This window comes from Tachyglossus aculeatus, chromosome 22 (assembly GCF_015852505.1).
Source record: "Tachyglossus aculeatus isolate mTacAcu1 chromosome 22, mTacAcu1.pri, whole genome shotgun sequence".
NCBI classification, from domain to species: domain Eukaryota; kingdom Metazoa; phylum Chordata; class Mammalia; order Monotremata; family Tachyglossidae; genus Tachyglossus; species Tachyglossus aculeatus.
In genome coordinates, this window is record NC_052087.1 from 55,196,107 (window position 1) to 55,208,947 (window position 12,841).

The 12,841-nt window shown below is 47.3% G+C and overlaps 1 protein-coding gene across 1 annotated transcript in view; it reads left to right on the forward strand.

The window, feature by feature from the left end:
* Positions 1-12,841, forward strand: part of LOC119944165 (mucin-5AC-like) — a 109,259-nt gene that overhangs the window by 77,060 nt on the left and 19,358 nt on the right. Inside the window, 5 exon segments of the mRNA XM_038765383.1 lie at positions 934-1,247; positions 1,249-1,461; positions 5,581-5,755; positions 7,540-7,790; positions 9,513-9,696. Coding sequence (XP_038621311.1) covers positions 934-1,247; positions 1,249-1,461; positions 5,581-5,755; positions 7,540-7,790; positions 9,513-9,696 — 1,137 coding nt within the window.

Sequence of the window (12,841 nt, forward strand, 5' to 3'; positions counted from 1 at the left end):
TGGCAACAAATAGAGGTGGTCCCTACCCAGCAATGGGCTCACAGTCTAGAAGGGGGAGACAGACAACAAAACAAAACATGTGGACAGATGTCGAGTCATCAGAACAAATAGAATTAAAGGTAAATGCACATCATTAACAAAATAAATAGAAGAGTAAATAGAATAGAAGCACCATTTGTCTGCTGCTTGACCTTGGGCAAGTCACTTCACTTCTCTGGGCCTCAGGTAACTCATCTGGAAAAGTCGGGGATGGAAGACTGTGAGCCCCATATGGGACATGGACTGTGTCCAACCCGATTAGCTCGCATCTAACCCCGGCAGTAAGTTCAGTGCCTGGCACACAGTAAGTTCAGTGCCTGCTCCTTGTGGGCAGGGAGGTAGTCCCAGCCAGGAGGATGGTTGGCCCAAGACTTCAGGGTGACACTGTGCTCCCCGGGGGCAGTAGGTCCATGCCACCCCAGGGCACCATCCCCCGACAATGGAGACGGCCTCAACCCCTGCCCCAGCTGGTACCCCAAGTGCCCTCAGGACCCTGACGTCTGACCCCCATTCTCTGAGACCTCCTTCTGCTGCCCCCCGGGCTGTGACCGTCCCCATTCGCCAGCTCTCTGTCCTGCGCACCGGCTCCCCTCGCCCCCCATTTTTTTTTTTGATGGCATTTATTAAGCGCTTACTATGTGCAAAGCACTGTACTAAGTGCTAGGGAGGTTACAAGGTGATCAGTTTGTCCCATGGGGGGCTTACAGTCTTAATCCCCATTTTACAGATGAGGTAACTGAGGCCCAGAGAAGTTAAGTGACTTGCCCAAAGTCACCCAGCTGACAATTGGCAGAGCCGAGATTTGAACCCATGACCTCTGACTCCAAAGCCTGTGCTCTTTCCATTGAAACATGCTGCTTCTCTTAACTGGCTCCCCCGCCCCCCCACCCCCAGGGAGCCTGGTGTACAACCGGACGGACGGTTCCGGGCACTGCTACCTGGCCATCTGTGGGGCCGACTGTGCCATCGAGAGGGTGGCGCTGCCATGCCACTCCACAGGGCCCGCATCCTCCTCTCTGGACGTGGCTGCCCCGGAGACCCCGACCTCCTCCGTGACCCCGACAACGTCCATGGCCCTGACCGCCACCACTGCCACCTCCGCCACTCCCAAGGCCCCAACCTTTACTGCTGCTGAGACCTCAACTTCTGCCTCCGCCTGGCCCCCAACCCCTGCCCCTGCTGGGACCCCAACCATCCTTGGGACCCCACCCCCCCACCCCCATCAGGCTCCCAACCCCTGCCGCGGTCGGGCCCCTGACCTCTGCCACCCCTAAGGCCCCAATCTCCACCCTCACTGGGACCCCAACTTCCATCGCTGCTGGAACCCCGAACTCTGCCACTGTTGGGACTCCAACTTTTGGCACCGCCGCCACCACCACCACCATCGCCACCGGCTGCAACAACATCTTCCCGGCCCGGAAGGTAAGAGTAAGATAATGGCATTTATTAAGCGCTTACTATGTGCAAGGCACTGTTCTAAGCGCTGGGGAGGTTGCAAGGTGATCAGTTCGTCCCACAGGGGGCTCACTGTCTTAATCCCCATTTTACAGATGAGGTAACTGAGGCCCAGAGAAGTTAAGTGACTTGCCCAAAGTCACACAGCTGACAATTGGCTGAGCTGGGATATGAATCCATAACCTCCGACTCCAAAGCGCGGGCTCTTTCCACTGAGCCACGCTGCTTCTCCGACTTACCCTACCTCATGCCCATCCTGCCACGGGAGACCATCCCCTCATTCGGTCCCATGCTGCCCACCCTCTGGCCCCCAGGAGCTCTTCTTGTGCAGAGAAGCGGTGTGGCTCAATGGAAAGAGCACAGGCTTGGAAGACAGAAGTCATGGGTTCTAATCCCCGCCCCGCCACTTGTCTGCTGTGTGGCTTTGGGCAAGTCACGTAACTTCTCTGGGCCTCAGTTACCTCATCTGTAAAATGGGGATGAAGACTGTGAGCCCCACATCTGATCACCTTGTATCCTCCCCAGCGCTTAGAATAGTGCTTTGCACATAGTAAGCGCTTAACAAATGCTATTATTATTATTATTATTATTATTAATATTATTATTATTATTATTATTATTGGGAGCAGCATGGCCTAGTGACTAGAGCCCGAGCCTGGGAGTCAGAAGGTCATGGATTCTAATCCCGGCTCTGCCACTTGTCTGCTGTGTGGCCTTGGGAAAGTCACTTCACTTCTCCATACCTCAGTTACCTCATCTATAAAAGGCATTTGAAACTGTGAGCCTCATGTGGGACAAGGACTGTGTCCAACACGATTTGCTTGTATCCATCCCAGTGCTTAGTACAGTGCCTGGCACATTGTAAGTGCTTAATAAATACCATCATTATTATTATTATTTGTTTATATCCACCCCAGCTCTTAATACAGTGCCTGGCATATAGTAAGCACTTAACAAATGCCAACATTATTATTATTATTATTATGAAGTGAAGTGACTTGCCCAAGGTCACACAGCAGATTTCTCTGGGCCTCAGTTACCTCATCTGCAAAACAGGGAATTAAAACTGTGACCCCAGTGGGGGACAGAGACTGTATCCAATCTGATTTGTTTGGCTCCACCCCTACGCTTAGTACAGTGCCTGGCACAGAGTAATAATTATAATAATAAAAATGATGATGGCATTTATTAAGCGCTTACTATGTGCAAAGCACTGTTCTAAGCGCTGGGGAGGTTACAAGGTGATCAGGTTGTCCCACGGGGGGCTCACAGTCTTAATCCCCATTTTACAGATGAGGTAACTGAGGCCCAGAGAAGTCAAGTGATTTGCCCAAACTTACACAGCTGACAATTGGCGGAGCCGGGATTTGAACCCATGACCTCTGACTCCAAAGCCCATGCTCTTTCCACTGAGCCACACTGCTTAACAAATACCATAATCATTATTATTATTTTTATTCATTCATTCAATCATATTTGTTGAGCACATACTGTGTGCCATGCACTGTACTGAGTGCTTGGGAGAGTACAATATAACAATAAACAGACACATTCCCTGCCCACAGTGAGCTTACAGTCATCATCATCACCATCAGAAATAGAATAAGATTAACAATAATAACATGAGAAGCAGCTTGGCTTGGGGAAAAGAGCCTGAACCTGGGAACCAGAGGACCTGGGTTCTAATCCTGGTGCTGTCACCTGCCTGCTGTGTGACCCTGGGAATGGCACATCACCTCTCTGGGCCTCAGTTTCCTCATCTGTAAAATAGGGATTTAATTTCTCTTCTCCTTCCTACCATGTTCAACCTGATTGCCTTGTATCTACCCCAGAGTTTGGAACAGTGCTTGGCACATAGTAAGCACTTAACAAATACCATTATTATTATTATTATTACTTTGTGAGTAACAAATACCATTATTATTATTATTATTATTATTATTATTATTATTATCATTACTTTGTGAGCCCCACATGGCACAGGGACCGTTCCAACCTAATTAACTCGTTTCTACCCCTGTGAGTAGAACAGTGTTTGATGCATTTTAAGTGCTTAACAGACACCATAATGAAATTATTAAAATTGACATCAACAGTAGTAGCAATCATGTGAAAAATGCTGGCCCTGCTAGTAATCTCAGCAATAGCACCAAGAAGGAGAATCGATTATAATTGCACATCAATTAGAAGCAGCCTGGTCTAATCAATCAATCAATCAATCAGTCAATCGTATTTATTGAGCGCTTACTGTGTGCAGAGCACTGGACTAAGCGCTTGGGAAGTACAAGTTGGCAACATATAGAGACAGTCCCTACCCAACAGTGGGCTCACATGGAGCCTGCACCCGGGAGTCAGAAGGACCTGGGTTCTAATCCCGGCTCCACCACACAGCTGCTGTGTGACCTTGGGAAAGTCACTTCAAGTCATTTCACTTTCCTGTGCCTCAGTTACCTCATCCGCAAGATGGGGATTAAGACTGTGAGCCCCATGTGGGACAGGGACTCTATCCAACCTAATTAACTTGTGTCTGCAATAATGCTTAGAACAGTGCTTGGCACATAATAAGCCCTTAAAAAATACCATCATTATTATTATCTTTAAAGTATCACCTGGGCAAGAAAGGAGGGAACTCAGTCCCCGGATACTCAGAGACCCAGAGAGGATGAGCCTTATTGAAGGCCCATCTCCTCCAAGAGGCCTTCTCTGACTGCGCCCTCCTTTCCTCTTCTCCCACTCCCTTCTGTGCCACCCTGACTTGCTTGCTTTATTCATCCCCCCTCCCACCCCCGCACCACTTCAGTCCAACATAACCATCATTTATTTCTTTCTTTCTATTAATGTCTGTCTCCCCCTCAAGACTGTAAGCTCACTGTAGTCAGGGAATGCGTCTGTCCATTCATTCAGTCATATTTATATATGTATATATGTATATATGGTTGTACATATTTATTACTCTATTACTCTATTTATTTATTTATTTATTTTACTTGTACATTTCTATCCTATTTATTTTATTTTGTTGGTATGTTTGGTTCTGTTCTCTGTCTCCCCCTTTTAGACTGTGAGCCCACTGTTGGGTAGGGACTGTCTCTATGTGTTGCCAATTTGTACTTCCCAAGCGCTTAGTACAGTGCTCTGCACATAGTAAGCGCTCAATAAATACGATTGATTGATTGATTGATTTATTGAGTGCTTACTGTGCGCAGAGCACTGTTAAGTGCTTGGGAAAGTATAGTACAACAATTATCATTTTAATGTCCTCTCTCAAGCGCTTAGTACAGCGCTCGGCACACAGTTTGACGTAGTGGATAGAGCACAGATCCGGGAGTCAGAAGGTCATGGGTTCTAATCCAGACTCTGCCACTTGTTTGCTGTGTGTACTTTGGGCAAGTCACTTCACTTCTCTGGGCCTCAGTTACCTCACCTGGAAAACGGAGAATGAGACTGTGAGCCGCACGTGGGACAACCTGATTTATTTGCATCCACCCTAGGGCTTAGTACAGTGCCTGGAAATCAATCAATCAATCAATCAATCATATTTATTGAGCGCTTACTGTGTGCAGAGCACTGTACTAAGCACTTGGGAAGTACAAGTTGGCAACATATAGAGACAGTCCCTACCCAATAGTGGGCTCACAGTCTAAAAGGGGGAGACAGAGAACAAAACCAAACATACGAACAAAATAAAATAAATAGAATAGATATGTACAAGTAAAATAAATAAATAGAGTAATAAATATGTACAAACATATATACATATATACAGGTGCTGTGGGGAAGGGAAGGAGGTAAGATGAGGGGGAGAGGAAGGAAGGGGCACATAGTAAGCGCTCAACAAATACAATAATAATAATAAGTTGTCAGTAAGTACGATTGAATGAATGAGGGGCCTGTCTGAGGTCGTGGAGTGGAGGGGGGGTCCCCGAGAGAAGGGGCACACCCATCCCTTACTGCACACAGTAAGCGCTCAATAAATACAATTGATGATGATGATGATGATGATCCCATCCATTCCCCGCCTGCGTCCTGGTTGTCTCCAGTCCTCTGCGGCCTCCGGCAACCAGTGCCCCCCGTTTGCTTTTCCAGAGAGGAGAGAGCTGGCCTGTGAGCGCTTGCCAGACGGCCACCTGCAAGGGCGACAACGTGGTGACCCTGACGCCCCTGCCGTGCCCTCCCACCGAGCCCATCCGCTGTGCCAGCGGGTACCCACCCCTTGAAGTGCTCGGGGATGACGGCTGCTGCTTCCGCTACGAGTGCCCGTGTGAGTGGGCGGCCTGGGCGGCGGGTGGACAGCTCACTTAATAATAATAATAATAATGATGGCATTTATTAAGCGCTTACTATGTGCAAAGCACTGTTCTAAGCGCTGAGGAGGTTACAAGGTGATCAGGTTGTCCCACGGGGGGGCTCACAGTCTTCATCCCCATTTTACAGATGAGGTAACTGAGGCCCAGAGAAGTTAAGTGACTTGCCCAAAGTCACACAGCTGACAAGTGGCGGAGTCGGGATATGAACCCACGACCTCTTACTCCAAAGCCCGGGCTCTTTCCACGGAGCCACGCTGCTCCTCTTCGTGTCTGCCGGTGATAATGTCCTCTCCCAAGCGCTCAGCACAGTGCTCTGCACACAGTAGACTGGAAACTCCTTGAAGGCAGAGATCGTGTAGAGAAGCAACATAGCTTAGTGGAAAGAGCCCGGGAGTGAGAGTCAGAGGTCGTGGGTTCTAGTCCCGGCTCCGCCACGTATCAGCTGTGTGACATTGGGCAAGTCACTTCACTTCTCTGTGCATCAGTTACCTCATCTGTAAAATGGGGATTAAGTCTGTAAACCCCACTTGGGACAACCTGATTGCCTTGTACCTACCCCAGTGCTTAGAACTGTGCTTGGCACATGGTGAGTGCTTAACAAATACCATTATTATTATTATTATTATTATTATTATTATGTCTTCAAGCTTTATTGCCCTCTTCCAAGCACTCAACACTTGGCATCTCACTTATGTTGCTGACTTGTACTTCCCAAGCGGTTAGTACAGTGCTCTGCACACAGTAAGCACTCAATAAATACGATTGAATGAATGAACTCAGCACAGTGCTCTGCACACAGTGGAATGGAAGCTCTCTGAGGGCAGGGAATGTGTCTACTAACTCTATGCCCCCTCTGAAGCACTCAGCACAGTGCTCTGCACACTGTATACTATAAATTCCCAGAGGGCAGGGATCATCTCTTTGAACAGTAGTGGACTCTCCCAAGCGGTCATCACAGTGCCTTGAACGCCTCAAGGGCAGGAACTGTGTCTCCTAAATCTATCAGACTGTCCCAAGTGTTCTGTCCATCGCTTTGCACTGGGGAGGTGCTCAGTAGTGCCCTTGATTGATTGACAGAGAAGCAGTAGCTTAGTGGCTAGAGCCTAGGCCTGGGAATCAGAAGGACCTGAGTTCTAATCCTGATAATAATAATAATGATGGCATTTGTTAAGCACTTACTATGTGCAAAGAACTGTTCTAAGTGCTGGGGAGGATACAAGGTGATCAGGTTGTCCCACGTGGGGCTCACAGTCAATCCCCATTTTACAGATGAGGGAACTGAGGCCCAGAGAAGTGAAGTGACTTGCCAAAAATCACACAGCTGACAAGTGGTGGAGGCAGGATTAGAAACCATGACCTCTGACTCCCAAGCCCGGGTTCTTTCCACTGAGCCATGCTGCTTCCCATGGTCCTACCTACCATGTATCTGCTGTGTGACCTTGGGCAAGTCACTTCACTTCTCTGGGCCTCAGTTCCCTCATCTGTAAAATGGGGATTAAGACTGTGAGCCCCATGGGGGACAGGGTCTGTGTCCAACCTGATTAACTTCTAAGTACCTCAGCGCTTAGAACGGTGTATGGTGCATAGTAAGCACTTTGTGGTCAGGGAACGTGTCTGTTTATTGTTGCATTGTCCTCTCCCAAGCGCTTAGTACAGTGCTCTGCACACAGTAAGTGCTCCATAAATATGATGAAATGAATGAAGTACCGTAATTATTATTAATAATTATTATTGACAGGTGTCTGCTCTGGCTGGGGAGACCCCCACTACATCACCTTTGACGGCGTCTACTACACGTTCCTGGACAACTGCACTTACGTGTTGGTGCAGGAAATCCAGCCCAAGTGGGGTCCCTTCCGTGTGCTGGTGGACAACTCATTCTGCAGTGCCCGGGATGGCTTCTCTTGCCCCCACACCCTCATCATCCAGTACAAGGCCAACACCATCATCCTGACCAGTGGGCCGGGCCGCGGGCTGACCGCCAACAAGGTAGGGCACCTCCGAGCCCGGACCCTTCGGTGACTCGCCGTCTCCCATAGTATTTGTTAAGCAAATATCATCATCATTATTATTATTAAGTGCTTTCACTGTGCCAAGCACTGTTGGCACATACAAGGTAATCGGCTCATTCCACCTGGGGATCACGGTCTTAATCCTCATTTTACAGATGAGGGAACTGAGGCACAGAGAAGTTAAGTGACTTGCCCGACTGACAGAGACAGACAAGTGGAGGAGACAGGATTATAATTCATGTCCTCCGACTCCAAAGCTTTGCTCTCACCTCTAGGCCCTGCTGCTTCTGAGCAGCATTCAGCATACAGTGCCTGTAGTCAATTGTATTGATTGAGCGCTTACTGTGTGCAGAGCACTGTACTAAGTGCTTGGGAGAGTACAGTGAAGCAATAAATAGTCACAGTCCCCACCCACAAGGAGTTTACAGTCTAGAAGGGGACACAGACATAAAAAGAAGAAGTAAATGATATATATGGGCTTAAGTGGTGTGGGGCTGGGACAGGGGATGAATAAAGTGAGCGTCAGGGTGACGCAGAAGGGTGTGGGAGAATAGGAAAGAGGGCTTAGTCAATCAGTAATAATAATAATAGTGGTATTTGTTAAGCACTTACTGTGTGCCAAAAACTGTACTAAGCACTAGAGTGATTAGGGTAGGTCCCTGTCCCATGTGGGGCTCACAATCAATCAATCAATCGTATTTATTGAGCACTTACTGTGTGCAGACCACTGTACTAAGTGCTTGGGATGTACAAGTTGGCAACATATAGAGACAGTCCCTACCCAACAGTGGGCTCACAGTCTAAAAGGGGGAGACAGAGAACAAAACCAAACATACTAACAAAATAAAATAAATAGAATAGATACGTACAAGTAAAATAAATAAATAAATAAATAGAGTAATAAATATGTACAAACATATATGCAGGTGCTGTGGGGAAGGGAAGGAGGTAAGATGGGGGGGATGGAAAGGGGGATGAGGGGGAGAGGAAGGAGGGGTCTCAGTCTGGGAAGGCCTCCTGGAGGAGGTGAGCTCTCAGTAGGGCCTTGAAGGGAGGAAGAGAGCTAGCTTGCCAGATGGGCAGAGGGAGGGCATTCCAGGCCCGGGCTCACAGTCTCAATCCCCATTTTACAGATGAGGTAATTGAGGCTCAGAGAAGTGAAGTGACTTACTCAAGGCCACACAACAGATAAGTGGTGGAGCCAGGATTAGAACCCACAACTTTCCGACTCTCAGGCCCAGGCTCTACCCACTATACCATGAGAAGCAGCATGGCCCAGTAGAAAGAGCTTGGGTCTGAGAGTCAGGGGACCCGGGTTCTAATCCAGACTCCGCTGCTTGCTGGCTGTGTGACCTTGGGCAAGTCACTTCACTTCTCTGGGCCTCAGTTCCCTCATCTGTAAAACGGGGATAAAGACTCTGAACTCCAGGAGGGACAGGGATTGAGTCCAGTTTGATTACCTTGTTTCTACCCCAGTGCTTAGTACAGTGCCTGGCACCTAGTCAACGCTTAACAAATACCACAATTATTCATTCATTCAGTTGTATGTATTGAGCACTTACTGTATCAGAACACTGTACTAAGCGCTTGGAAAGTACAATTCAGCAATAAAGAGAGACTCATTATTAATTAATATTCCCCGGCCACCACCGCTCCCTCGCCCTGACTGTGTTTGTGTGGTCCATGCTGTTTTGTACAGATCATCTTCAACAACAAGACCGTGTCCCCTGGCTACCACTGGGATGGAGTCGCCATTTCCTCCGCCGGGGTGAAGGTGATAGTGTCCATCCCAGCCCTTGGAGCGCACATTATGTTCAGCAGTCTGATCTTCTCCATCGAACTGCCCTTCAGCAAATTCGGCCACAACACGGAAGGCCAGTGTGGTACGTACCCCGCCCGCCCCCAACCCCATCATCACCCTTCTGGCTTCTGATTTTTTTTAATGCTAATCACATAATAACAATAACAATGGCATTTGTTAAGCACTTACTATGTGTCTAGATTCATTCAGTAATATTTACCGGGTGCTTACTGTGTGCAAAGAACTGTACTACTTCAGGCCCTACTGAGAGCTCACCTCCTCCAGGAGGCCTTCCCAGACTGAGCCCCTTCCTTCCTCTCCCCCTCGTCCCCCTCTTCATTCCCCCATCTTACCTCCTTCCCTTCCCCACAGCACCTGTATATATATATATATGTTTGTACATATTTATTACTCTATTTATTTATTTATTTATTTTACCTGTACATATCTATTCTATTTATTTTATTTTGTTAGTATGTTTGGTTTTGTTCTCTGTCTCCCCTTTTTACACTGTGAGCCCACTGTTGGGTAGGGACTCGTCTCTATATGCTGCCAACTTGTACTTCCCAAGCGCTTAGTACAGTGCTCTGCACACAGTAAGCGCTCAATAAATACGATTGATTGATTGATTGTACTTAGTGCTTGGGAGAGGACAATACAATAACAAACAGACACATTCCTGCCCACAGTGATCTTATAGTCTAGATCTGTTGGGATCAAGACTGTGAGCCCTAAAATGGATGGGGACTGTGTCTGACAAGCTCCAGCACTTAGTACAGTATCTGGAACATACTAAGTGCTTAACAAATGCCATCATCATCATCACTGTTCTAAACAGTGGGATAGATACAAGATTATCAGTCCCTATTCCCCATATCCCACAGTCTTAATCCCCATTTTGCAGATGAAGGACCTGAGGCACGGAGAAGTGAAGTGACTGGCCCAAAGTCACACAACAGACAATTGCTTTCATTCATTCATTCAATCATATTTATTGAGCTCTTACTGCATGCAGAGCACTGTACTAAGCACTTAGAAAGTACAATTTGGCAACAGATAGAGACAATCCCTACACCAGCAACACGCTCACAGTCTAGAAGGGGTATCAATCTATCAGTCATATTTATTTTATGTTTTTTAACGGAATTTATTAAGGCCTTACTATGTGCCTGGCACTGTACTAAGCACCAGGGGAAGCAAGATAATCAGGTTGAACACAGTCCATGTTTTACGTGGGGCTCACAGTCTTAATCCCCATTTTCCAGATGAGGGAACTGAGGCACAGAGAAGTGAAATGACTTGCCCCAGGTCACCCAGCAGTCATTTGGTGGAGCTAGGATTAGAACCCAGGTCTTCTTACTCCCAGGCCTGGGCTCTTTCCACTAGGTTACCCTGCTTCTTCCCGAAAACCCAAGCAAATAGAAGAACCAGTTTGACTTAGTGGCCAGAGCCCTCGCCTGGAAGTCAGAAGGACCTAGGATCTAATCCCGGCTCCGCCACATGTTTGCTGTGTGGCCTTGGGCAAGTCACTTCACCTCTCTGTGCCTCATTTACCTCATCTATAAAATGGGGATGAGTGTGAGTCCCCTGAGGGACAGGGATTCATTCAATCATATTTATTGAGCACTTACTGTGCGCAGAGCACTGTACTAAGCGCTTAAGGATTAAATCCTACCTGATTTTCTTGTATCTACCCCAATGCTTAGAATAGTGCTTGGCACAATAGTAAGCACTTAACAAATACCATTATTATTATTATTAACCAAGAAGCAGAGCAGCCTAGTGGAAAGAGGCCAGGCCTAAAAGTCAGAAAATCTGGATTCTAATCCCAGCTCCACCACTTACCCGCTGTGTGACCTTGGACAAGTCACTCTATTTCTCGTTGCCTCAATTTCCTAGGCTGTAAAATGGGGATTAAATCCTACTCCCTCTCTACTTAGCCTGTGAGCTCCAGGCAGGACAGGGACTCTCAGGGCCTTCTCCAGACTGAGGGCGAGGAATGCATCCATCTGTTGTTGCATTGTCCTCTCCCAAGCACTTAGTACATTGCTCTGCACATAGTAAGCGCTTAATAAATGCGACTGAATGAAATGAACAACGATAACTTTGCCAAACGGCCCAAATTTCGTGCTGTGTTCCTCTTCTAAACAGAACCAGTCTGTTGCACTGAGTTTTTGGGTCCAACTCCCCCATTCCCTCCCCTCCTCTCCGCCAAGCTGGACTGTACCTTATTTATTTTAGCTTTTGTTCTTATATGCTCGAGGTGATAAACCTGTATCTACTACAGTGCTTAGAACAGTGTTTTCATTCATCCAGTCATATTTATTGAGCATCAAATATATGCAAAGCACTGTCCTAAGCACTTGGGAGAGTATGTGGCTTAGTGGCAAGAGCATGGGCTTGAGAGTCAGAGGGCGTGGGTTCTAATCCCGGCTCTGCCACTTGTCAGCTCTGTGACCTTGGACAAGTCACTTAACTTTTCTGTGCCTCAGTTACTTCATCTGTAAAAAGGGGGGTGAAGACTGTGAGCCTCACGTGGGCAACTGATGACTTTGTATCTACCCCAGTGTTTAGAACAGTGCTTGGCACATAGTAAGTGCTTAACAAATGCCATCATTATTATTACAGTGCTGTGTGACCTTGGGGAAGTCCCTTAACTTCTCTGTGCCTCAGTTACCTCATCTGTAAAATGGGGATGAAGACTGTGAGCCCCACGTGGGACAACCTGATTACCTTGTATCTATCCCAGCACTTAGAACAGTGCTTGACACATAGTAAGCACTTAACAAATACTATAATTGTTATTGCAATAGAACAATAAACATTCAGCGTGGCTCAGTGGGAAAGAGCACGGGCTTTGGAGTCAGAGGTCATGGGTTCAAATTCCGGCTCCGCCAATTAGCTGTGTGACTTTGGGCAAGTCACTTCACTTCTCTGTGCCTCAGTTACCTCATCTGTAAAATGGGGATGAAGACTGTGAGCCCCCCGTGGGATCACCTGATCACCTTGTAACCTCTCCAGAGCTTAGAACAGTGCTTTGCACATAGTAAGCGCTTAATAAATGACATTGTTATTATTATTATTATTAATAAACAGACACATTCCCTGCCCACAACGAGCTTACTGTCTAGAGGACTGTATGTGTTTGGCACATAGTAAGCACATAACAAATACCATTAAAAAAAAAGAAGCATCTTGAAGGCAGGAACTTTGTCTGCTAACTCTAA